Source organism: Oncorhynchus kisutch, linkage group LG5, assembly GCF_002021735.2.
Source record: "Oncorhynchus kisutch isolate 150728-3 linkage group LG5, Okis_V2, whole genome shotgun sequence".
Taxonomy (NCBI): Eukaryota; Metazoa; Chordata; class Actinopteri; order Salmoniformes; family Salmonidae; genus Oncorhynchus; species Oncorhynchus kisutch.
In genome coordinates this window covers 68,655,592-68,683,424 of record NC_034178.2, presented here as the reverse complement: position 1 = coordinate 68,683,424, position 27,833 = coordinate 68,655,592, and the positions used below count along the sequence as shown (strand labels likewise).

General features: G+C 42.5%; 1 protein-coding gene across 1 annotated transcript; it reads right to left on the bottom strand.

Annotated features, from left to right (window-relative positions):
* Window positions 1-454: 454 nt before the first annotated feature.
* Window positions 455-27,735, bottom strand: LOC109879084 (SWI/SNF-related matrix-associated actin-dependent regulator of chromatin subfamily D member 1). Its single transcript, XM_020471271.2, has 12 exons — window positions 27,100-27,735; window positions 15,876-16,042; window positions 15,481-15,646; window positions 13,978-14,100; window positions 13,734-13,850; window positions 13,430-13,531; window positions 10,249-10,410; window positions 9,688-9,785; window positions 9,159-9,294; window positions 6,938-7,060; window positions 4,137-4,238; window positions 455-2,703 (listed from the first exon to the last, which is right to left on the bottom strand). Exons 1-12 carry the CDS (start codon window positions 27,286-27,288, stop codon window positions 2,650-2,652), a joined length of 1,539 nt encoding a protein of 512 aa, XP_020326860.1. The 5' UTR covers window positions 27,289-27,735; the 3' UTR covers window positions 455-2,649.
* Window positions 27,736-27,833: the final 98 nt, after the last annotated feature.

The window sequence follows — 27,833 nt, the reverse complement described above, 5'->3', positions numbered from 1 at the left end:
TATAGTGTTCTATATTGTTATAGTGTTCCATATTGTTATAGTGTTCTATACTGTTAGTGTTCTATATTGTTATAGTGTTCTATATTGTTATAGTGTTCTATATTGTTATAGTGTTCTATACCGTTATAGTGTTCTATACTGTTATAGTGTTCTATATTGTTATAGTGTTCCATATTGTTATAGTGTTCTATACTGTTATAGTGTTCTATATTGTTATAGTGTGTTCTATATTGTTATAGTGTTCTATATTGTTATAGTGTTCCATATTGTTATAGTGTTCTATACTGTTATAGTGTTCCTAACTTTGAAGTTAACGTTCTTAGCTTAATCCTTTGAAAATAGACACGTAAAAAGATTGTGGATTGTGCCTCTTCAATATGTACCTATTGTTCCTCTTTAGTGCATTTAACCATATGTCACAAGTAAAAGACTTGGGTAGCAAGTTGATACAATTCAAAGTTTGGAAATGCCACACTTTCCTTATTTTATTTATTTTAAGAGGACTATTTCTAAACACATTAGCAATAGTTTGCCTTCGGAAGACATCTCAATAAATACAGGTACTCATCCTTTAACAGACTTCACTGTTTGAACAAGTGAGGCTATGACCTAGTACGATTAGGATCATTTCAAGAGCAAAAGGTTCATTGAAGCAATACATATAGTTTGGCGACTTTAGGGGACCCAGAAAACCCATCCTTAACCTCTCACAAAAACAGCTGCCAGGAAAAACTCCTGGTCCTATAAACATGATATGTTCACCTGTGGGCCAATGACCAGATCCGTCCCCTGGTTGTTATACCATCAAGTGCATCAACCCACTTCTCACAGCAATGAGTCAGGTGTGTGTGGTGTTCATAAGAATCCCAGAACTAAACTGTGATGCTGAACATTAGGCAGGTAACAACTTCCATGGAAAGACTGCCAGTTTGTGCATCAAATGGTAGAAAACCAGCTTTAAAATCATCCATTCATAACTGAGAAGTTATCATGAAGATGCCCTTTATTATAGCATAGGATTAAAACATACAGGGAAAAATAGGTTTGGTCAATAAGAGAAAAATACAATTTAAGTCTGAAGATTTCAATCAGTCTTCAGTATCATCCTTTACAGGATTGGGGGCAATTCAGGATAATCAGAGCGTGGATGGAAAATACACTTTCATATTAAAACAAAATAAATCCCCATTGAAAATAGATGTCGCTTAAATTCAATTCACTTGACTATTGAACTGATAATGAATTGAGTCCAACCATGAAACTTCATACATCCTTTACATGTCATCATATCTAAAACAGCAATACAACAAGCGGAAGCTTTCGATCATAACTATCAAAAAATATGAAATTCTTCAATACGTCACATCTACTAGTGAACCCAGCTCTATGCTCATCTTCCTCGGTGTTGATGGCGTCTGCACACTAACAAATACTAAAGATGAAATCCCAGAAGGAGTCTTCTTAACCGAACAGTAGAACCTTGAAGGTTGTTCTCTCTTCCACACGGGGTCAACAAGCAACTTCAGCTTGCTGTTAGGTTATAGAGAATGTTCTGGATTAAACCATTGGTATCACTTGAAGGGGAACGTCTTGGGAAAACTAATCGGAGCATTAGACAATGAGTCAAAATGATGGTCTGCCCTTTAAAAACAAGACATTTTTCCTTCACATCAAACCAGATTATTCTGCTCAGTATTTACAAAACTAGATCGACTTGAGGTTATTACTGCTAACACTACTTCCTTAAGGTTTAACTTCTAACAATACAAGCTTCAATATAATTCATAGTTTCGAAACATAAAAAAAGATCATTAACAACAACAACAAAAAGCATCACAAAAATAGTTTCAAATGAAATGGCCCCTTAAATGATTAACTAAACCAACAGACTGAATCTTCACAATATTGTGAAGCCCGGCTGCCATCACCATACTTTGAAGTGTTCAGGGGAGAATTGTTGAGGTACACAATATTCTACAACAAGAATTCTAGAATAGTCTTGAACCACTAAGAAACGGACAGCCAGCACAGCAATAAAAGACCACTGAATACTCACAACCCTATCAATACCAAACAAACACTGAAAAATCTATTCCAGACCAAAGCCAGAATGGTAGTGTGTGTAGTCTATCACCTAATCAGTTATGAGTTAGTATGGACTCAGAGCAGGTTAGAGACTGTCAACGTATTTAAAATGAACCCAATGCTCTTTCACAAATGGCCAAATGTTAAGACTTAAAATATTCAATATTAGTTATGGTGGAGTAGCATCAATACTTAGTTGGGGGTCATTTCAACCTATAGATTCAAGATTGGCGACTTGAGAGAGTTCAGCCCAAAAGGGAATGCATTGAGGTAAGGCATAGAGAGAGACCATTGAGAAAAAATAAGTCAAAAGATCTTTTAGCGGGACAAATATGAAGAGATAAGAAGTAAAAATCTAACATTGATATATAACCATAACAGCCTGCTAGGTGACTTTCAAAAAGATATCCTATAGTTACCACCAGCAGGAAAGCAGATGTATATCAAATATGTTTTTCTCAAATCGGGGGTGTATTAATGAATGTCCCACACTTCCTTTCCTCCTCCCAGAGAGAATGGCCACTTGTTCATCTGTTGGCCTGTTTTTCTTCAACATCTTCATCTCTAAGTGTTTCTGATTCCCAGGGCTTGTTCCAGCTCCTGCCTCCTCTGCTGGACCTGAAATACATATTTTTATATTTATATACACATATACACATATTTATACATATTTATATATATATATATAAATAAATAACCACTAAGAAACGGACAGCCAGCACAGCAATAAAAGACCACTGAATACATATATATCGTGTTCTATATTGTTATAGTGTTCTATATTGTTATAGTGTTCTATACTGTTATAGTGTTCTATATTGTTATAGTGTTCTATATTGTTATAGTGTTCTATATTGTTATAGTGTTCTATATTGTTATAGTGTTCTATACTGTTATAGTGTTCTATACTGTTATAGTGTTCTATATTGTTATACCACGGTACACACACAAACACCACGGTACACACACACACACACACACACCACGGTACACACACAAACACCATGGTACACACACACACACACACACACACCACGGTACACACACACACACCACGGCACGCACACACACACACCACGGCACGCACACACACCACGGCACGCACACCACGGTACGCACACACACACACACACACACACAACCAGGGAACACACACACCACGGTACGCACACACCACGGTACGCACACACACACACCACGGTACACACACACCACGGTACACACACACACACACACCACGGTACGCACACACACCACGGCACGCACACACACCACGGCACGCACACACACACACACACACACACCACGGCACGCACACACACACCACAGTACACACACACACACCACAGTACACACACACACCACGGCACACACACACACACCACGGCACACACACACACACCACAGTACACACACACCACAGTACACACACACACACACACCACAGTACACACACACACCACGCACACACACACACCACGCACACACACACACACCACGGCACGCACACACACACCACGGCACACACACACACAGCACGGTACGCACACACAACACGGTACGCACACACAACACGGTACGCACACACAACACGGTACGCACACACAACACGGTACGCACACACAACACGGTACGCACACACACACCACGGTACACACACACCACGGTACGCACACACCACGGTACGCACACACCACGGTACGCACACACCAAGGTACGCACACACCAAGGTACGCACACACCACGGTACGCACACACCACGGTACGCACACACCACGGTACGCACACACCACGGTACGCACACGCACCGCGGTACGCACACGCACCACGGTACGCACACACACACGGTACGCACACAAACACCACGGTACACACACACACACCACGGTACACACACACACACACCACGGTACACACACACACACACCACGGTACACACACACACACACACACACACCACGGTACACACACACACACACACACACACCACGGTACACACACACCACGGTACACACACCACGGTACAGAATGGTGAGAGGTGAGCATTTTACCTTGGAGTAGAAGTAACGACACACGGCCTCCTGGGCCCAGGGTTGGAAATAGAACTCTGCTCTCCTCTCCTCTTCTGGGTTCGCAACCACATCAGTCATAGTCTGTAAAAAAAATATCATATACATAAGAAACTTAAAAACTTCCTTCAATAAAGCCTACAGGTATCATGTGTAGTTTGTTGTTCTACGCACCATGCATGTTTTTCATACAGATAAAAATCCTCTGGCCTATCAACCTTATCCCTGTGCCGTTAAAGAGAGACCTCTGGGACCATCTCTGTTTTAAGATAACACATCTTAATTCAGGACTACAAACTACAAGGTTACTGGGCACCAGGCAACCATGCGGAAGGCTGAATGTTCAGGTGGAGGAAGAAAACAACAGCTATGAACTTTGGACTGGACTCGGCTTGAATCACCCCTCGGTTGTCATTGACGGTCCAGTCAGTCTGGTGTTTGGTCGAAGAACCATCTGAACAAACACTACACAGTTAGCTAGTGCTAATGGCTAACATACATCCACGGCAGCTAGCTAGCGCTAATGGCTAACCTACGTCCACGGCAGCTAGCTAGGGCTAATGGCTAACCTACGTCCACGGCAACTAGCTAGCGCTAATGGCTAACCTACGTCCACGGCAGCTAGCTAGTGCTAATGGCAAACATACATCCATGGCAGCTAGCTAGTGCTAATGGCTAACCTACATCCACGGCAGCTAGCTAGCGCTAATGGCTAACCTACGTCCACGGCAGCTAGCTAGCGCTAATGGCTAACCTACGTCCACGGCTTCTTAATGAACATGACCCAAATACTTTGGGGGGTTATTATGTAAAGGGTAATCAGTAACTGAGCAGCACTAGAGAGCTGTGGTTTCCCCGTGCGTTTGTTTACCTTGCAGTAAAGAAAATATAATATTACTGCTCCCCTCATTTCTTTATCTGAAGTAGAATCTTTCCTCGGCACCAGTTCTCTTAAGTTTAGTAGTTTTAGTAACAACACTATCAACAAAGCAGGTCCTACAGGCCCTAGTTTCTACCTTCTTAACAACACTATCAACAAGGCAGGTCCTACAGGCCCTAGTTTCTACCTTCTTAACAACACTATCAACAAGGCAGGTCCTACAGGCCCTAGTTTCTACCTTCTTAACAACACTATCAACAAGGCAGGTCCTACAGGCCCCAGTTTCTACCTTCTTAACAACACTATCAACAATGCAGGTCCTACAGGCCCTAGTTTCTACCTTCTTAACAACACTATCAACAAGGCAGGTCCTACAGGCCCTAGTTTCTACCTTCTTAACAACACTATCAACAAGGCAGGTCTTACAGGCCCTAGTTTTGTCACACCTAGACGAATATTCAGTAGTGTGGTCAGGTGCCTCAAAGAGGGACTTAGGAAAATTACAATTGGCTCAGAACAGGACAGCACAACTGGCCCTTAAATGTACACAGGGAGCTAACATTAATAATATGCATGTCAATCTCTCATGGCTCAAAGTAGAGGAGAGAGTGACTTCATCACTACCTGTTTTTGGAAGAAGTGTTGACATGCTGAATGTACCGAGCTGTCTGTTTAAACTACTAGCACACCCATTCATAACCCCACAAGACATTCCACCACAGGTCTCTTCACAATCCCCAAGTCCAGAGTAGACTATGGGAGGCGCACAGTACTACATAGAGCCATGACTACATGGAACTCTATTCCACAGTACCACATAGAGCCATGACTACATGGAACTCTATTCCACAGTACCACATAGAGCCATGACTACATGGAACTCTATTCCACAGTACCACATAGAGCCATGACTACATGGAACTCTATTCCACAGTACCACATAGAGCCATGACTACATGGAACTCTATTCCACAGTACCACATAGAGCCATGACTACATGGAACTCTATTCCACAGTACTCTACATAGAGCCATGACTACATGGAACTCTATTCCACAGTACTCTACATAGAGCCATGACTACATGGAACTCTATTCCACAGTACCACATAGAGCCATGACTACATGGAACTCTATTCCACAGTACCACATAGAGCCATGACTACATGTAACTCTATTCCACATCAGGTGCAAACAGTAAAATGAGATTTAAAAAAATACACCTTATGGAACAGGGCCCCTGTGAAGAGAGACACACACGATAACATATACACACATGTACACATGGATTTTGTGTTGCAGATGTGTGGTAGTAGAGTAGGGGCCTGAGGGCACACACTTAATGTGTTGTGAAATCTGTTCTGTCATATAATGTTTTAAATTGTATACAACTGCCTTAGGGCGGCAGGGTAGCCTAGTGGTTAGAGTGTAGAGGTGGCAGGTAGCCTAGTGGTTAGAGTGTAGAGGTGGCAGGTAGCCTAGTGGTTAGAGTGTTGGACTAGTAACCGGAAGGTTGCAAGTTCAAACCCCCGAGCTGACAAGGTACAAATCTGTCGTTCTGCCCCTGAACAGGCAGTTAACCCACTGTTCCTAGGCTTTCATTGAAAATAAGAATTTGTTCTTAACTGACTTGCCTAGTTAAATAAAGGTAAAATTAAATGTTGCAGGACCCCCAGGAAGAGTAGCTGCTGCTAATGGGGATCCTTGTTAAATACAAATAGCCAGTCATTGATAAAGCCCTGAAGTACTTCGCTGTTTCACTCCCTGTTTTCTCCCTACTGAACTACGACCCACATGAAGCACAAGAGCAGTGTTTACCTTGAGATCCCTGCACCGTGACTGCAGCCAGAATGTTTTCTCTCTACTGAACAATGCTCCATAGTGGTGTTTCCCTGTGTGTTTACCTTCAGATCCCTGCACTGTGATTGCAGCCAGTCGTTGATGAAGCCCTGGGGGTCTCTGGCGAAGCTCAACATGAACTCTCTCTGGGTCTTCAGCTGGTTGATCGTCTCTATGGTCTCATGGATCTACAGGGGAAGAAGAGAGAGATGGAGGGTCAATCCTAGTTCAACATCTGAATAAACTATTGTACAAATGATCTGATGGATCTGAAGAGGAAGAAACAGCAAGATGGATGTCCAAACCAAGATGGATGTCCAAACCAAGATGGATGAAGTAGAGTCACTTTTCTTTGTTGTTTATTAGACCAGACAACGATGCAAATGGATCCATACTTCAGTAACATGAACCAGATTGAACCAGTCTGTTGGCCCTGTAGTAGGACATCATGTTAGCTCCTCCCATACTTCAGTAACATGAACCAGATTGAACCAGTCTATTGGCCCTGTAGTAGGACATCACATTAGCTCCTCCCATACTTCAGTATAATGAACCAGATTGAACCAGTCTGTTGACCCTGTAGTAGGACATCATGTTAGCTCCTCCCTCAGTAGAGAAGGTCTCATCTCTGTTGTGCTTAATTGGCCTTTGTCACAGCAGCTTGTCGAATAACAATTGGCCCAGAACAGGACAGCACAACTGGCCCTTAAATGTACACAGGGAGCTAACATTAATAATATGCATGTCAATCTCTCATGGCTCAAAGTAGAGGAGAGATTGACTTCATCACTACTTGTGTATTTGTGAGAAGTATTGACATGTTGAATGCACCATGCTGTCGGTTTTAAACACTACCGGATACACTACTGTCTAATGGAGCTCTCTCTGACCTTAGTCTGCACTAGATACCTCAGCTCTCTGCAATCACAGGGATAAGACATGCAGCCAATGCTACTGACAGGGTGTGTCTCTCAGAAACTCTTTCCTGTGGGGTCTTCTTCTTTGTCTGTATTAACATTCTGAACTTGAAGTAGACGTACTGCTGCTGGAGAGGAGGGAGGGCTGTCTATTTCTGGAGAGGAGGGAGGGCTGTCTATTTCTGGACAAGGAGGAGGACTGTCTATTTCTGGAGAAGAGGGAGGAGGACTGTCTATTTCTGGAGAAGAGGTAGAAGGACTGTCTTTCTAGAGAAGATGTAGGAGGACTGTCTTTCTAGAGAAGATGTAGGAGGACTGTCTTTCTGGAGAAGAGGTAGGAGGACTGTCTTTCTGGAGAAGAGGTAGGAGGACTGTCTTTCTGGAGAAGAGGTAGAAGGACTGTCTTTCTGGAGAAGAGGTAGAAGGACTGTCTTTCTAGAGAAGAGGGAGGAGGACTGTCTTTCTGGAGAAGAGGGAGGAGGACTGTCTTTCTGGAGAAGAGGGAGGAGGACTGTCTTTCTGGAGAAGAGGGAGGAGGACTGTCTTTCTGGAGAAGAGGGAGGAGGACTGTCTTTCTGGAGAAGAGGGAGGAGGACTGTCTTTCTGGAGAAGAGGGAGGAGGACTGTCTTTCTGGAGAAGAGGGAGGAGGACTGTCTTTCTGGAGAAGAGGGAGGAGGACTGTTTTTCTATAGAAGAGGTGGAGGAGGACTGTCTTTCTAGAGAAGAGGGAGGAGGACTGTCTTTCTGGAGAAGAAGTAGGAGGACTGTCTTTCTGGAGAAGAGGTAGAAGGACTGTTTTTCTAGAGAAGATGTAGGAGGACTGTTTTTCTATAGAAGAGGTAGGAGGAGTCTTTCTAGAGAAGAGGGAGGAGGACTGTCTTTCTGGAGAAGAGGGAGAAGGACTGTCTTTCTAGAGAAGAGGTAGGTGGGCTGTCTATTTCTCTTTTTATATCTGGTTCAGTGAGTTTCTCTGTAGTAGGTCCCTGCCTGCTCCCAGCCCCTGCCTGCTCCCAGCCCCTGCCTGCTCCCAGCCCCTGCCTGCTCCCAGCCCCTGCCTGCTCCCAGCCCCTGCCTGCTCCCAGCCCCTGCCTGCTCCCAGCCCCTGCCTGCTCCCAGCCCCTGCCTGCTCCCAGTCCCTGCCTGCTCCCAGTCCCTGCCTGCTCCCAGTCCCTGCCTGCTCCCAGTCCCTGCCTGCTCCCAGTCCCTGCCTGCTCCCAGTCCTACTCCCATAGGAGACAAAAGGTGTGTGGAAAACATCTGTTCGCAGCCTCAGAATAGCTCACCATAAGATGTTGTAGGCTTGATTCCATCCCTTGAAAATTAATGGACCCATGTAAAGTTCAACTATAGCATGGGCTCCATACATACCTTGTTGTCCAGGCCAGCTATCTCCTGCTGGCTGGCGGTGGATAGGAGGAAGGAGTTCATCTGGGTCTTTAGAGTGTCGTCCACCTCCACATCGATGTCATAGCAGGCTGTCTTCTTCTGGTCATTGGGATCCACACTGTAGACACACAGAGAGGAGTTAGATCACGCAGAGTCTATCTTACACTATGGGTTCGTTCCAGATGGTCATTTCTTGCAGTCACGCTGCACATCTCAGGAGAGTTCTATATCATATTAACGTGGTTCCTGAGACATTTGAACACTTCTGTAGGCATTGTGAGATCTGATCATTGTCTTACAAAAAAGGCCAGGAGTTCTTCCTGACCACGGAACAACTCTCGACCCAAGTGATGACATAGTGAGGTGTTGACCCTAGAGGCCAGGAGGACATAGTGAGGTGTTGTTGCTGGATGTAAGGGTTCGTCCTACCTGATGACATGGTTAGTAAAGACGATGAGGGTTCGTCCTACCTGATGACATGGTTAGTAAAGACGATGAGGGTTCGTCCTACCTGATGACATGGTTAATGATGATAGGTTCTGGAGGCATCAGGAGAGCATGTAGGCGTTGTGGGATCTCAGAGAACTTCATACGCTGAGTCTCAAAGATCTAGAACAACATAGATAAAAACAACTTTATTCATTTACTCAAGAACTGGACATGCAAGGATTTCAATATTGTGCGTTTTACGTTTCGGCTATGGACAGTTAATAAAGATCATATGTCAGAGGTCTGTGGTGTGTTTGGGCTAAGGACAACATAACCGACCCATTTACCCATAATCATAAAGATGATGAAATGGCAAAATCCCGTTACTAACATACGGTCCATCAGGTTATATAACAAATCCTCAACATTACAGATACCAACGTGGAGAAAAGACACCGGTTCTATTTTCCCCATGAAAGGCTTATATCTTCCAACCAGCTGTGAACAAAGAGGAGAATTGCTGCTCTCTGACCTGCTGCAGGCACTTGTCACAGTTGATGAACTCTGACCTGCTGCAGGTACTTGTCACAGTTGATGAACCCTGACCTGCTGCAGGGACTTGTCACAGTTGATGAACCCTGACCTGCTGCAGGTACTTGTCACAGTTGATGAACTCTCTCTCGTGGGGGTCCTGCAGCTTGTGGGTCTTAACATACTGCCAGAGTGCCTGGATGATGACCGGCCTGGTCTGGGTGTGGATCCCCAACATACGGGCCAGGCGAGGGTCCAGCTTGAACTGAGGGGGCTGGGGAGAGAGAAGTGAAATTAGCAGTGGCATTACACCATCAAACTGAAGACGCAAATGACAAGCATGTATTTGGGAGAGATGTTGAGAAAGCCTAGCGGTCAAAAACACCTGGATCATATAGGTCGTTATCAATAAAACGTCACAATAAAGAGAAGAGCACAGAACTACAAATATGAAATTGTGTACTATACCCGTCAAGTAGTTAAGGACAATGACAGGCTCTGCCTGTCAAGCAGCATAAGGACACATATGCCTACCAACATAGCTAGCTTACAACATTATCCCCTTTTCAACGTTGTTTTTAAGAGCGTTTAATCACGATTGCTACTGACAGACATGATAGGCTACGTTGATGGATGGACCACATAAAATTGGCTAGCTAGTTAGCGAACAACAGGTCAGTAATGCTAGTGGACAAGCTAACAACAGATCAGGTCAGTAATGCTAGTTAGCGGACAAGCTAACAACAGATCAGGTCAGTAATGCTAGTTAGCGAACAAGCTAACAACAGATCAGGTCAGTAATGCTAGTTAGCGGACAAGCTAACAACAGATCAGGTCAGTAATGCTAGTGGACAAGCTAACAACAGATCAGGTCAGTAATGCTAGTGGACAAGCTAACAACAGATCAGGTCAGTAATGCTAGTGGACAAGCTAACAACAGATCAGGTCAGTAATGCTAGTGGACAAGCTAACAACAGATCAGGTCAGTAATGCTAGTGGACAAGCTAACAACAGATCAGGTCAGTAATGCTAGTGGACAAGCTAACAACAGATCAGGTCAGTAATGCTAGTGGACAAGCTAACAACAGATCAGGTCAGTAATGCTAGTGGACAAGCTAACAACAGATCAGGTCAGTAATGCTAGTGGACAAGCTAACAACAGATCAGGTCAGTAATGCTAGTGGACAAGCTAACAACAGATCAGGTCAGTAATGCTAGTGGACAAGCTAACAACAGATCAGTTCAGTAATGCTAGTGTACAAGCTAACAACAGATCAGTTCAGTAATGCTAGTGGACAAGCTAACAACAGATCAGTTCAGTAATGCTAGTGGACAAGCTAACAACAGATCAGGTCAGTAATGCTAGTGGACAAGCTAACAACAGATCAGGTCAGTAATGCTAGTGGACAAGCTAACAACAGATCAGGTCAATAATGCTAGTCGACAAGCTAACTTCCAGGGAATAAACTAGATTTCTAGCCATCTATAGTGCTGATGACTGGTGTTTACCCGGACGAGTTGTGAATAAAAATAGGCTAGTTGCCGATGTCAAGCTCTATCCAAAAAGCCTAGCTATCTAACATGCCAAACAGTTTGGCTACCCTAACGTATCTGAAATTACATGATCATCAGATGCTTTACTGATCATGAAAAGCATGCCATTACCTGCTGTATATCTCTGATAACAGAGCTAAACAGTTACTAGCTGTATATCAGAGCTAAACAGTTACTAGCTGTATATCAGAGCTAAACAGTTACTAGCTGTATATCAGAGCTAAACAGTTACTAGCTGTATATCAGAGCTAAACAGTTACTAGCTGTATATCAGAGCTAAACAGTTACTAGCTGTATATCAGAGCTAAACAGTTACTAGCTGTATATCAGAGCTAAACAGTTACTAGCTGTATAACAGAGCTAAACAGTTACTAGCTGTATAACAGAGCTAAACAGTTACTAGCTGTATAACAGAGCTAAACAGTTACTAGCTGTATAACAGAGCTAAACAGTTACTAGCTGTATAACAGAGCTAAACAGTTACTAGCTGTATATCAGAGCTAAACAGTTACTAGCTGTATATCAGAGCTAAACAGTTACTAGCTGTATATCAGAGCTAAACAGTTACTAGCTGTATATCAGAGCTAAACAGTTACTAGCTGTATATCAGAGCTAAACAGCTACTAGCTGTATATCAGAGCTAAACAGCTACTAGCTGTATATCAGAGCTAAACAGTTACTAGCTGTGTATCAGAGCTAAACAGTTACTAGCTGTGTATCAGAGCTAAACAGTTACTAGCTGTATATCAGAGCTAAACAGTTACTAGCTGTATAACAGAGCTAAACAGTTACTAGCTGTATAACAGAGCTAAACAGTTACTAGCTGTATAACAGAGCTAAACAGTTACTAGCTGTATATCAGAGCTAAACAGTTACTAGCTGTATATCAGAGCTAAACAGTTACTAGCTGTATATCAGAGCTAAACAGTTACTAGCTGTATATCAGAGCTAAACAGTTACTAGCTGTATATCAGAGCTAAACAGTTACTAGCTGTATATCAGAGCTAAACAGTTACTAGCTGTATATCAGAGCTAAACAGCTACTAGCTGTATATCAGAGCTAAACAGCTACTAGCTGTATATCAGAGCTAAACAGTTACTAGCTGTATATCAGAGCTAAACAGTTACTAGCTGTATATCAGAGCTAAACAGTTACTAGCTGTATATCAGAGCTAAACAGTTACTAGCTGTATATCAGAGCTAAACAGTTACTAGCTGTATAACAGAGCTAAACAGTTACTAGCTGTATAACAGAGCTAAACAGTTACTAGCTGTATAACAGAGCTAAACAGTTACTAGCTGTATAACAGAGCTAAACAGTTACTAGCTGTATAACAGAGCTAAACAGTTACTAGCTGTATAACAGAGCTAAACAGTTACTAGCTGTATAACAGAGCTAAACAGTTACTAGCTGTATAACAGAGCTAAACAGTTACTAGCTGTATAACAGAGCTAAACAGTTACTAGCTGTATAACAGAGCTAAACAGTTACTAGCTGTATAACAGAGCTAAACAGTTACTAGCTGTATATCAGAGCTAAACAGTTACTAGCTGTATATCTCTGATAATAGAGCGAAATAGTTACTAGCTGTGTAACTGATGATAGAGATAAATGTGAGCAATTGTTTTGCATGGAATAATTGGACATTTGTATTTCTGTCTACAATTTTCAACAAGTGCTGATATTACAACCAAATAGTTTTTTAACTTTAGCAGGTTGTAATTAGCGGTGTGTTTACCTGGTAGTCCAGCATGAGCAGGACAGTGCAGCGTACGCCCACATCCCCTGGCCTCTTCACTTGGAACCCATCTGTCTCCTGAGTGGTCGCAGTCCTGTGCCACTATAACAATAGAAAATAAATTTGATGTGTCTTTTTAGTTTCTTTACAACAGAATATCATTAGAGTTTACTACGGAGAAAATGGTTGAGAAGAGTGGCGGTTGCTAATATTGATCCCAGTCTGGTGGTAATCCCAGCCTATTCATGAAAACAGATCTAAATCATGCATTTTTATATACGAACATTAAACCACATCTTCTTACCTCGACCAAGTGATTGTCAGGCCCATAGAGGTCCTTGTCCAACTCGATGACCAGAGACTTGAAGAAGGAAGAGAACTTTCTCTTCTGCTTGGTGGCTTCATACTTGGACACAGCAGTCTGAGAAAGAAAACCATTTTCAGACATTTCACCAAGTTATAAAACACACACAAGACACTATCTGTCAACACACAGACAGACACACACCCTCAACACACACAAACATATGGCTACTAATTAGTCTTACATCTTCAAGCAGACGCCCTTCGACACGCAGCTCCCATGATGCAACAGTGCCCTCTCCATCTTCTGCGTCGGGCTTGGCAGGGTTGAAGGTGTTGGATATGAAGATACGAAGCTTTCGCTTTTGCTGAAACACAAGCCCAGTCATGTTGAATTTCACTATCAAAATGTGTATTACCTTCAGAGCAAAACATGGGACGTGATGACCAGGGAAAACTCAGAGCCCCATTTTATAGGCTTACAACTCAGGCCCGAGCTTTCCTGGTCTGGCCACCTTGTCGGTCAGGAAAAGATCCTGGGCCTGAATTGTAGCCTATAAAATCATCCCTGTCCATCTAATGTTATTCATTAGGATCTAAAAAGGCAATGATCCTAGATCAGCACTGTACTATACTTTACTCTGTTTATTATCTATGCATAGACACATTAACTCTACCTACATGTACATATTACCTCGGCTAACCGGTGCCCCTGCACATTGAGTCTCTACCGGTACACCCTGTATATAGTCTCCACATTGAGTCTCTACCGGTACACCCTGTATATAGTCTCCACATTGAGTCTCTACCGGTACACCCTGTATATAGTCTCCACATTGAGTCTCTACCGGTACACCCTGTATATAGTCTCCACATTGAGTCTCTACCGGTACACCCTGTATATAGTCTCCACATTGAGTCTCTACCGGTACACCCTGTATATAGTCTCCACATTGAGTCTCTACCGGTACACCCTGTATATAGCCTCCACATTGAGTCTCTACCGGTACACCCTGTATATAGCCTCCACATTGAGTCTCTACCGGTACACCCTGTATATAGTCTCCACATTGAGTCTCTACCGGTACACCCTGTATATAGTCTCCACATTGAGTCTCTACCGGTACACCCTGTATATAGTCTCCACATTGAGTCTCTACCGGTACACCCTGTATATAGTCTCCACATTGAGTCTCTACCGGTACACCCTGTATATAGTCTCCACATTGAGTCTCTACCGGTACACCCTGTATATAGTCTCCACATTGAGTCTCTACCGGTACCTCCCTGTTTATAACCTCCACATTGAGTCTCTACCGGTACCTCCCTGTTTATAACCTCCACATTGAGTCTCTACCGGTACACCCTGTATATAGCCTCCATATTGAGTCTCTACCGGTACACCCTGTATATAGCCTCCATATTGAGTCTCTACCGGTACCTCCCTGTTTATAACCTCCACATTGAGTCTCTACCGGTACACCCTGTATATAGCCTCCATATTGAGTCTCTACCGGTACCTCCCTGTTTATAACCTTGCTATTGTTATTTTACTGCTGCACTTTAATTATTTTTTACTTTTAATTAAAACATTTTTTTTATTACTTGACACTTATTTTTCTTAAAACCGCATCGTCGGTTAAGGGCTACACCGGTTGTATTCGACACGTGACAAATACAATTTGATTTGAAAAGCTTTATGTATACAGGCCTTGGCCCAAGTGAGGACATAACTCCATATTTGTTACCTTAATGGGTCTCTTTAGTGCCTCCTGGATGTCCAGACGTTTCCTCATGATGGTCTGATCCAGCTTCCTCTCAAACGCCAGTAGGTCCATGTAGGCCTGAGACTCTGGCACCAGCTCCCGGATCCTCTGAGGTAAAATCTTATCCGCCATTTTCTTCTTCTTGGTACTGCAATTGAACAAAACAATACAGTTGGAGTTTATAAGGACCGAAAAGGCCTGTACGCACTATATACACACACAAAGACACAGTCGACTCTGAATGAGGACAAATAATCAAAGTAAACTAATAATCATTTTAATGTCCCTCATCTCCTGGTAGCAATGTAAAATATTACTGTTGAAGTAAATCCATTCAAGCCTAAAATAACAAATACCGATGGCTAGTCAGATCTTACTGTTGGTTGCGCTGTTGCTGGACCTGCTGAGGGGCAGGCCTCTTACGGGAGGGATCCATGACGCCAGGCATCCCTGGTCGGGACACGGGGCTGGAGCCGTAGCCTGGAGGCCCCATAGGCGGACCCTGGGGTGTCATACGGCTGGAGGGTGGCATTCCACCTGGTCTCTGGAGGGGGGAGAGAAGAGACAGGGAGGGAGGGGTTAGAGTCTGGAGGAGGGAGAGAAGAGACAGGGAGGGAGGGGTTAGAGTCTGGAGGAGGGAGAGAAGAGACAGGGAGGGAGGGGTTAGAGCCTGGAGGAGAGAGAGAAGAGACAGGGAGGGAGGGGTTAGAGCCTTGGGCAGAGAGAGAAGAGACAGGGAGGGAGGGGTTAGAGTCTGGAGGAGAGAGAGAAGAGACAGGGAGGGAGGGGTTAGAGTCTGGAGGAGAGAGAGAAGAGACAGGGAGGGAGGGGTTAGAGTCTGGAGGAGAGAGAGAAGAGACAGGGAGGGAGGGGTTAGAGTCTGGAGGAGAGAGAGAAGAGACAGGGAGGGAAGGGTTAGAGTCTGGAGGAGGGAGAGAAGAGAGAGGGAGGGAGGGGTTAGAGTCTGAAGGAGAGAAGAAATAGGGAGGGAGGGGTTAGAGTCTGGAGGAGAGAAGAAATAGGGAGGGAGGGGTTAGAGTCTGGAGGAGAGAAGAAATAGGGAGGGAGGGGTTAGAGTCTGGAGAGGAAAAGATGGATGGTGTTTGATAGGAGAAAAGAGTAGAAAAGGATAGAAGAGATGTAGAAGAGGAGGAGGAGAAAAGGGAGAACTGAAGAGGTTGTGGTTGTTTGTGGGAGAGAAAAATAAGGAAGAGGAGGAGAGAAGGTGCTACTGATGGTTGAGATTTGAGGAACAAAATGTTTTATTTTATAATGTTCTATCATCTACTGGTATATTCATCTTTGCAGGTGTTACTTCTGCCTTAGACTAAACATTCTCCTTTTGATGCAGTCTACCGAATGTGTTCAACAACAGATCGTGTTTTCCATTTGCGTTTTCAGCCGGGCTACTTTTAAATTTAAAAGTTTCAATTCGCTAGTCCGTCAAGCCCTTTCCCACTAGAATGAACGATATGCATCTTATAGCAATCTATTGATAGGATAGTCACCTGTCAGTCACAAAGCGAGCATCAGGTCAGGTCACGTTAAGGGAGAAATAAAAGTTTATGGCCTGTATCACTTTGTCTAATGTAGCTGTATTGATCCTGTATTGATCCTCTGGGAAGAATAAACTTGATTTAAGCTTTCATGGTGTCTGTTGAGTTTTTACTTTTGGGGGATGGAGTGAATTAAATAGTTTCTTCGTCATCTTGCTAGGTAGTTATCTAGCTGTGGCCATCTGGCTAGTAACAAGGGATTTCTATAACAATAGCAACATCAGTGCAGACAGCTTGGAATCTAGACCATAAGCAATACGCACAGGATATGCATTACCAAACAACGCTGCTGCCACCTTCTGGTTTGGAGTATTTTAACACGGCTGAGTGGCTGACGACTTCCAAGGTCTTTGCTGTGTGAACACAAGATATTGACTGTCGACACTGTTTAGAGGTACTGTCGGTAGGCAAAAGTGTGAAAATCCTACCGGTGCGTCTGAGTTTTGAGCCTAATTATTTTTCTGGCACATACGTTGAATTTAATTGTGCGTGTTTCGCATGGCCAGCCTTTTATTGACAACTGAACAGCAAGGGTTAACTAGTTTATAAAAGGTGTTGAACTGACAACGTTGGTCTTCTATATGCCTTTGTCGTTCATAATTATGCAATGTGATTATATGTCCGTCGGGACAAGTGAACCAGAGGATTTCTTTGGTTTCCTTTCTTAGGATGTCGGGGCTTGCCAGACAGTGACGCTAAAGTGAGTGACTCATCAGTCAGTGGCTGCATTTAGAGACTCATTCTGGTCCAAATATGATAATTAGGACATTCACAAAATCCAGGCATTAAAACAGAATTCAACAATATTCAAAAAAAGGTATTGAATCAACTAAATGTATTGAACTTAGTAGGGAATCAACTAAATGTACTGGACATTTATAAAAATGTGTCCAAGTTTATCATAAAGACATGAACAGAATGCATCAGTGATGTATTTCCTGACACTTTCTAAAGAGGCAACAAGAATGCCCCTTCGTGTGTGCGGCGCATGTCTACCACTTTATGTAGCCGTTAGCGGTGATGCTAATGCAAACTGAAGGCTTTCCCCAAAAACATTCTCAAATAAATGTTAAATACAAAGTAGCCTACAATTACCTGCCAGAATGATAACATTATTTTTATCAATCCAGTGTGTATTTGTTTTGTAAACTCTATGATTACGTGTGCTACAAAACCACTGCTAAACAACAGCCTCTTGCTAGGTGTCCACTGGAATTAAAGGGTAACTTTTGCTAGTTGTCCACTGGAATTAAAGGGTACATTTTGGGGTAGCCTAGTGGTTAGAGCGTTGGGCCAGTAACCGAAAGGTTGCTGGATTGAATCCCCGAGCTGACAAGGTAAAATTCTGTCTCTCTGCCCCTGAACAAGGCAGTTAACCCACTGATCCCTGGTAGGCCATCATTGTAAATAATCATTTGTTCTTATCTGACTTGCCTACTTAAATAAAGGTTAAATAATTAATTTTTTATATACACCAACAAAATAAATCAACATCTCAGATTTTTCAGACCTCAAAAGCGGTGGTCTCCTGGTGTGGTTTAAGCATTGCTGTGGACTTACATCACAATTGTTGTTGATTTTTGAGAGCAAAAATATGAAACCTGGAAAAACAAAACCTCTAAATGTATTTTTAAGATAATGTGTAGGTTTTAATCAAATACATAATTTGTGGCAATTGATATCTTGCAGTAAAATTGTAAATGCAACTTTACAATCTCAAGAGAAGACAAGTTAATTGTAAAAAAAAAAAAGGTTTCTAAAAATACACTGAATTCATACATTTTCAGTTATTTAAATTGTAAAGTATTGTCTTTCTTCACAATACCACAACAAATTATTCCAATCTGGGAGGTAAACTCCATAAAGTATTCAATCATTTCACTGTGTATTTAAGATGAAATCAAGGCATTAGAATGTACCAGATGCCACCAAAATAGAGCTTCTTCGGCCGGGGAGCGCCTGGCTGGCTACTTATTCTATTTGGCTGGCTACTTATTCTATTTGGCTGGCTACTTATTCTATTTGGCTGGCTACTTATGGCTACTTATTCCATTCTGTCTGGCTATTCTACTCACTTGAGGAAAACACTGCAGATAAGTTCTGTTTCCGTACCATACCAGTCAGGGTCAAGGATGTGGCTTGGTGAGGATGGTAGTGGAAGGAATCGTACAAACAAGGTGATTCTCTGGATAGAGGCAGTTTCAATGGCATGAAAACTCTATTAAATTCCTCATCATTATTTATGAATAACTAAAAGACTCATGAAAAGGATATGCATTCAAGAAACATTGTTGAGCATACAGGAAACATTGTTGAGCATACAGGGAACATTGTTGAGCATACAGGAAACATTGTTGAGCATACAGGGAACATTGTTGAGCATACAGGAAACATTGTTGAGCATACAGGAAACATTGTTGAGCATACAGGAAACATTGTTGAGCATACAGGAAACATTGTTGAGCATACAGGAAACATTGTTGAGCATACAGGGAACATTGTTGAGCATACAGGAAACATTGTTGAGCAGCAACAAGTGGAAAAAAATCCATGTGTTGAAATACAGGTAGAAATGCTCTGATATTTAATGTAGATCAGAACTAAATTGAACAATCATTCAAGGACAATATAACAAACACCACTAGCCAACAAAATACAGATTAGCCAACAAAATACAGATTAGCCAACAAAATACAGATTAGCCAACAAAATACAGATTAGCCAACAAAATACAGATTAGCCAACAAAATACAGATTAGCCAACAAAATACAGATTAGCCAACAAAATACAGATTAGCCAACAAAATACAGATTAAATTACATTCACAATAAAACATATATAATAGTCATCTTAAAATTATGTAAAGTTTGCAAAGCCTTAAATAAGAAACCAAATGTATATTTTCACTACCAAATAAAATATATTTCAGGTATAAGGCTATATGTGAAATAACCTGGAAATGCTACAGCAAAAAATCCGAATGAAAATCGATATAAAAAAAAATCATCCACAACACACAACCAAATCACTCACCAATCCATGTGCTAGGAACTCAAACAGGCGACTTCGTGTTTCTGAATGCATGAGTACTTATATAGAGAAGGTAGCTCGTAGGCAGAGGAGAGGATAGATGAGACGCCCTCAGAACAGACCGTTACGGCTTCAGCCAGAGGCACACCTCTCTTTCCCTCTCCTCTCTGCAGCCTTGGAGGGAGGGCTGTCTGATCTGTTCTGCTCACATCAACACTGATGCACACACTCTCTTTCCTTTCCCTCTCCTCTCTACAGATTGGAGGGGGGCTGTGCTGTGTGCCTTGCTCATCAACGATGAAGCCCTCTGCCCTAGTGATGGCCAGTATATACAATAAAAAAATCCATATCGTGATAAATTGACCCATTTTTCCAACAACGACAAATCCCCCAAAAATTAACTAATTATTTTTTGTTTACAACAACAAATACAACAATAATAAAATGTTTAATGTACAGTTAGTTAGTTACTTTACATTATCAACAAGGCTCTAGACAATTTGTTTTCCAGTGCCAAGTAAAACAACTGAGATGATATAGTCTATGATTAAAGTAAGCTCTCTCATTCAACATATCCAGGAAATGCATAATTGATATTTTGATGTGCAACCTGTCAAAACAGGATCCAGAATTAGGCTAACATTAAAAAATATATATTTTCAGAGAACTTGCCGACATCTTTGTTATATTATTCACCAAATGAGGAAGTGAGAACTCAAAACTAGATTGCGAACTCTAAATATGATATTGCTGCTCAATAGATTTATCAAATTAGCCTACACATGGCTATCAGTAAAATGTTGGCCAATGTCCTACAACAAAAAAACGTTCCAGCGCAAGGCATAGGCTACTTGATGAAGGCCTACTCACTGCCAATGGAGCGCTCCGCTGGAACATCAAAACCACACTAACTACAGCCTAACTACACTAACTACAGCCTAACCACACTAACTACAGCCTAACCACACTAACTACAGCCTAACCACACTAACTACAGCCTAACTACACTAACTACAGCCTAACTACACCAACTACAGCCTAACTACACTAACTACAGCCTAACCACACTAACTACAGCCTACTGCGGGTGGAAAGTGACTCCATTAATACTATTACAGCGTGGGAAATATATGATATACCAGTGGAGGCTACGAGGAGGAGGAGGAGGAAGGAGAGGAAGGGAGAGGAAGGAGAGGAAGGGGGGGAAGGAGAGGAAGGAGAGGAAGGGAGAGGAAGGGGGGGGAGGGGAGGAAGGGGAGGAAGGGGGGGGAAGGAGAGGAAGGGGAGGAAGGGAGAGGAAGGGAGAGGAAGGGGGGGAAGGAGAGGAAGGAGAGGAAGGGGGGGAAGGAGAGGAAGGGGAGGAAGGAGAGGACCGTCCTCAGTAAATTTCATAAAAACAAAAATTGTAAAACATAAAAGTGATCCTTTTAAGAAAAAAACTATACTAAATATAGTCACGTCACCAAATAATTGATTATACTACACTTTTTCCCCCCCAGTGAAGGTCTACAGTAGCCTCAGCACTCTGTAGGGTAGCGCCATGGTATAGCAGGAGGAAAGCTATTTTGCCAATAATTGGGAAAAAGATCAGAATTGGTCTGCCTGTGTAAATGTAGCCTTAAGATCAGGTAGTTTCTCCCCGTTTCAGTCGGTTTGGAATCTAATTACCATGACCCTGCACCCTACCTTCAGCCATCTATTTATTCCTTACTTTTCATCCACATTGGAGAATGCATTCTCACATTTGTCGCCATAGTGATTTCAGTGAGTCATGTAGATAGACAAGGTTCTAAAGCAGAGGTTTGTGAATCTGTACACTAATAGATGGAGTTGCTGGAGAACTCATCACCGAAGCGTGCCTCAAACGCCATTTAAAAATATTTGCTCTTTATTGCCATTTCATCTGCAAACCCTTCGCCCGGTCATCGAGAGAGCAGAAGGACATTGCAGTTTACATGGCAAGAAGAAAAAAAAATCACGGTGGACGTATCTTTTCAGTAATAAACGGACGCTACTGTGTGTGAGTGGAATGAAGAATTCAACAGCCATTAAAATTCTCAAGGAATCGATTTTACACGTCTGTGCAACCTTGGTTTTCTACACAACAACTGGGGAGTTGTTCCAGAAGCTTATAGAATGTGTGGCAGAGTGACTAGGAAGGACGCCACTGCTGCCGGTGAGGTGAAGTAGGATTTTGTGATCCAGGCAGTGACATGAGACAAAAGTAGACAGATGTTTCTTTCACTGAGAAAATGCTTTTCAGGGGAATAACTGCATATGTGGGTATGGATGTGGGTATGATGTGGGTACGTAGACCCCGAGCCACCTCATGAGTTTTGTGTCCCCCCCCCCCACCAAAGTTGCCCATCGCTATGTTAGCTCATACTAAACACTGCCATAGATGTTTCAGCTAACCTGCTTGTGATTCTACATGCAGTAGAATGGTGCTGCAACGGATAGAAGCCATTTTACGGCCTCCGGATCAATTCTGCTATTTTGTGAGTTTTTTTGTTTGTTTTGTTGCTCTGATATGAACTATGGTTATCCCAATGGTTTCTTATGACCCAAAAGAGCTTCTGGACATCAGAACAGTGATCACTAACTAACACAAAGATTTCTACTTCAACGAGTCAGAGGCTCAGAACATACGGCTCACACTGGACCAGGAGACTCGGGAGAGAACGAGACAGTGCAAGGTCGACGTGCAGGCACCCTGACGAAACTAAAATCGGCGAGTTCATAAACCGCCTCTACCCTCTGTTCTTTTGGAGAATGTACAATCACTGGAGAAGAAACTAGACAAGCTCTGTTCGAGACTATACTAATCAAATGGGACCTGAAGAACTGTAATATCCTGTTTGTCAGAGTCGTGGCTGAACAAAGACATGGATAATATACTGGTTTCTCTATGCGTCACCAGGACAGAGCAGCAGCGTCTGGTAAGCTCAAGGGGGAGGAGTGTTAACAACCGCTGGTACGTAATCTCTAATATCAAGGAAGTCTCTAGGTTGTGCTCTGAGTTAGAATACCTAATGACGATGATAATGAAAAACAGAGAAAACTCTGAAAGATATTAAATCCAAATGTACTGCTCACGGGTGACCACAATGTGACCAAAACAAAGATCTACACACATGCAAGAGGCATTTCTCACTTCATATAAAATATAGATTTAATATATTTCAGCTTTTTATAGAATCACCTGCAACTGGAAACGGACATTTATAAGATACCCGTTTTGTATAAACCAACGTTACCCTGTAACGCCCAGTAATAGAAACATAGTTGATGAAAGGTATGTGGACACCTGCTCGTCGAACATCTCATTCCAAAACCATGGGCCTTAATATGGAGTCGCGTCGCGCCCCCCCCCCCTTGCTTCTACAACAGCCTCCACTCTTCTGGGAAGGCTTTCCACTAGATGATGGAGCATCTTGTGGAAATGCACACAAGACCATTAGTGAGGTAGGGCACTGATGTTGGGCGATTCTCGCAGTCGCTGTTCCAATTAATCTCAAAGTTGTTCGATGGAGTTGAGGTTAGGGCTCTGTGCAGGCCAGTCAAGTTCTTCCACACCGATCTCAACAAACCATTTACAGTGGGCAAAAAAAGTATTTAGTCAGCCACCAATTGTGCAAGTTCTCCCACTTAAAAAGATGAGGCCTGTAATTTATCATAGGTACACTTCAACTATGGCAGACAAAATGAGAAGAAAAAAATTCCAGAAAATCACATTGTAGGATTTTTTATGAATTTATTTGCAAATTATGGTGGAAAATAAGTATTTGGTCAATAACAAAAGTTTATCTCAATACTTTGTTATATACCCTTTGTTGGCAATGACAGAGGTCAAACGTTTTCTGTAAGTCTTCACAAGGTTTTCACACACTGTTACTGGTATTTTGGCCCATTCCTCCATGCAGATCTCCTCTAGAGCAGTGATGTTTTGGGGCTGTTGCTGGGCAACACGGACTTTCAACTCCCTCCAAAGATTTTCTATGGGGTTGAGATCTGGAGACTGGCTAGGCCACTCCAGGACCTCGAAATGCTTCTTACTCCTTCGTTGCCCGGGCGGTGTGTTTGAGATCATTGTCATGCTGAAAGACCCAGCCACATTTCATCTTCAATGCCCTTGCTGATGGAAGGAGGTCTCCCCGTGTGGTTCTGGGATTTTTGCTCACCGTTCTTGTGATCATTTTGACCCCACGGGGTGAGATCTTGCGTGGAGCCCCAGATCGAGGGAGATTATCAGTGGTCTTATATGTCTTCCATTTCCTAATAATTGCTCCCACAGTTGATTTCTTCAAACCAAGCTGCTTACCTATTGCAGATTCAGTCTTCCCAGCCTGGTGCAGGTCTACAATTTTGTTTCTGGTGTCCTTTGACAGCTCTTTAGTCTTGGCCATAGTGGAGTTTGGAGTGTGACTGTTCGAGGTTGTGGACAGGTGTCTTTTATACTGATAACAAGTTCAAACAGGTGCCATTAATACATGTAACGAGTGGAGGACAGAGGAGCCTCTTAAAGAAGAAGTTACAGGTCTGTGAGAGCCAGAAATCTTGCTTGTTTCTAGGTGACCAAATACTTATTTTCCACCATAATTTGCAAATAAATTCATTAAAAATCCTACAATGTGATTTTCTGGATTTTGTTTTGTCATTTTGTCTGTCATAGTTGAAGTGTACCTTACAGGCCTCTCATCTTTTTAAGTGGAAGAACTTGCACAATTGGTGGCTGACTAAATACTTTTTTGCACCACTGTATGTATGTACCTCGCTTTGTGCACAGGGGCATTGTCATGCTTTTCAAACAGTTGGATACAGACAGAAGGGTGTGTTCATAACAATTAAACTGTTCAACCTGGTTAGCTAGCAGATAGATCCAAGTTGCCTAAACTTGAAATATAAAGATTAGCTGGCTAGTCATGAGAATGTAGGCTTGAGAGATTTTTGATGACATCTGTCTTCATTTTCTATAGCCTAATGCCTGCAACAAGAAGTTAGTCATTATTAGTGAATGAGCATCATGCATGGTTCTAGTTAAACTTGTAACAGAAAAGGACATTTTCATAGACAGACTAGAAAGCCAGATCAGTGATTATTGCAAAGAGCAAGTAAAACTATTTTTGATAAAATAATACAATTATTAGTGGGTCTTATGGTTGTGGAAGGCTTATATTTAGCCGAGGTATAACTTCACAAACCCTGAATTCATAGATTATTGCTGACTGTTTGAAATGCTGTGTATTTTACTTTTAAACTGTACAACAACACATATTTAGAGAAAACATGTTCCCCAATGCTGGAAGGAGGGCCTGAGTAAAAAAGTTTGGTAACCCCTGATGACTACAGTAGAGACAAAGATTTAAACTAAACCCAGATAGACCACAGCCTGCCGTTTCCAACGGGAACAAATGAGTCATAGTGGGCAGAACTAGCAAGGAGGTGGGCAGAGCCATGCACGAGCTAGTGAGATCCTATTGGCACATTCTAGCATACATCTACATAGTTCCGTTAAGGAACACCTCCTATGTGAAGTGTGCTATATATAACTCAATAAGCCTTTGCACTCCTAAACAACACAATTTGTAAAAACTTTTGCAAAGAGTAAAGTCTACTAAACATAGTCCACTCTGTTCATAACAGATTTTAGTTTTGGGAATAGAAAACTGTATTGTGATCAAATGTTTCATCGATGGGAAAATTTGCAGAATGTCGGCCAAAATCCATCTCGTTCCATCTTCTCCGACTGCTGGACAGTGACCTTCCTCTCACTACCAAATATGGTAGTGAGTGGAAACTCCAAGTGGATGCTTCACATTTATACATCTCATCTGTGGTAGTGATGCACACACCACCTTTCATTCAATCATCTGCAGATGTTGCCAGAATATACAGACCCTACAGTTACGCTTGTTTACACTGAGCTGCACTGGGGTCAGAACGCAATCAGAGTTACAGTGGTGAGCGGCTAAAGATATGGGTTCAAAAACTTCCCTCACTGCTCAACTGGCTAAAGTTGGCTAGCTTGCTAGTAACTTCCAGACACGATTGAAAGAACACCTCACTGATCATTTTACTTGCCCTACAAGAGCTGGTTAGGCTGTTTTCATGTCATCTAGTTAGTAACTGTGTTGCTGGCAACCATTTAAATTGTTCTTCTGCTGACGTTTACTGACACCATTAAATTCAACAGGTTTTCGATTAAAAAATAAAATAAATGCATTTTATTTGTCAAATGCACTGAATACAACAGGTAGACCTTACTGTGAAATGCTTACTTACAAGCCCTTAATCAAAAACGCAGTTAAGAAAAATAAGTTAAGAAAATATTTAGTAAATGAATGAACATTGAAAAAAAGTAATACAATACAATATAAATTCGCAAAATTGTTATTGGGGTACTGGTACTGAGTCAATGTGCTGGGGTACAGGTTAGACGAGGTAATATGTACATGTTGGTAGGGTTATTCATCAGTTATTCTGTGCTCTGGCACACTCAGACAAGAGTGCCCTGAAATCAGAGTAGACAGCCAGAGTGCATTTACTAAACACATTCCTAATGTAACCATGACTGCGTCCTGACCCCAGTGCAACTTTGTGTAAACGGAAGTAACGGTAAGTTCTGTATCTTCTGGCAACGGCGGACTCAAAATCAAAATCAAATCAAAATTTGACTAAGTTAGCTACCCAGATAACTTTTAGTTAACACACACCAAACTACTAGTAAATGGGACAGTTAGACAGTTAACGAGCTAATGTATTAGTTTTAACCGCCACTTGGGGACAGACTTAGCTCATAGCTACAGTAGCTAACTAACTAGTTGTGCATCAACATAACATTGTGAATAGCCACAAAACAATAAATCAAGGACGACAATCAGTAATCAGGGGCCTTTACGAGTAACGTCACGGTATCCCGTCGTTAACTAAATATCATTAGTACAAGTATAGGTTAACTACCGCTTTGAAACGGCTTTGTTCTAGCTAACGTTTAGCAGTTGAATCGTGGCTCACCGGGTATCCAGGCCCAGGCATCGGAGATCGGTAAAGGTGGTTCTGTGCGCCCGATGAGGGTCCCATCCTTCCACCAGGAGTTCCAGGTCCCATGCCTGGTCCTCCACCTTGCACCTGGGGTCCAGGTCCCATTCCCCCGCCACCACCTCCTCCCGTTGGAGCCGATTGAAAACTACCTCTGGCCGCCATCTCTTCTGGATGTCTCCGCCACCGGATAGTGGAACGGAACTATCGCGACTCGCGAGAGTAGTCAAGTTGATGTAGCGGAGCGTTTCTTTTTTTTTACAACAGCGACCTCTGCTGTTTAATTTCCATACAACCAGCCTTTATTGAGGTTAAACATGTTATAGTCTCAGCACCCTATGAAAGCAGTTTCAAAAATAAAAACAACCAAATAAATGCATGTAAAACCTTTCTGTATGGAGACGTCACTGGAGTCAGGAGTTTTACAATTAGCACAGGTTATAGTGGGCAATCCAGGCGTTGACCTGGGATTTTCTTAACCTTCAAACAGGTTAAAATGTTAATATTAATGTATTTATAGTATGTCAACCATAGTTGTGGAGTCGAGACAAGATTGTAATTGGATATCACGAAAAAGGAGGTAAAATCATGCCTGGACTTGGAGCACCGAGACGGATGATTTGAAATGATCTGGCCAGGTTTTGTAATGTTTTGTCTCTCATTTTGTGGCAAAGTCTACGTGGTTTACGCTACACGCAGCCACGCACAAT

What these genes read in the sequence shown, in the direction of transcription:
- LOC109879084 (XM_020471271.2), bottom strand. Translation starts at nt 27,288, where the DNA reads ATGGCGGCCAGAGGTAGTTTTCAATCGGCTCCAACGGGAGGAGGTGGT. An exon ending in ATCATTAACCATGTCATCAG is followed by an intron (nt 9,295 to 9,687) that starts GTAGGACGAACC and finishes GTGTGTCTACAG; the next exon opens with TGTGGATCCCAATGACCAGA. An exon ending in CACAGTGCAGGGATCTGAAG is followed by an intron (nt 4,239 to 6,937) that starts GTAAACACACAG and finishes TTTTTTTTACAG; the next exon opens with ACTATGACTGATGTGGTTGC.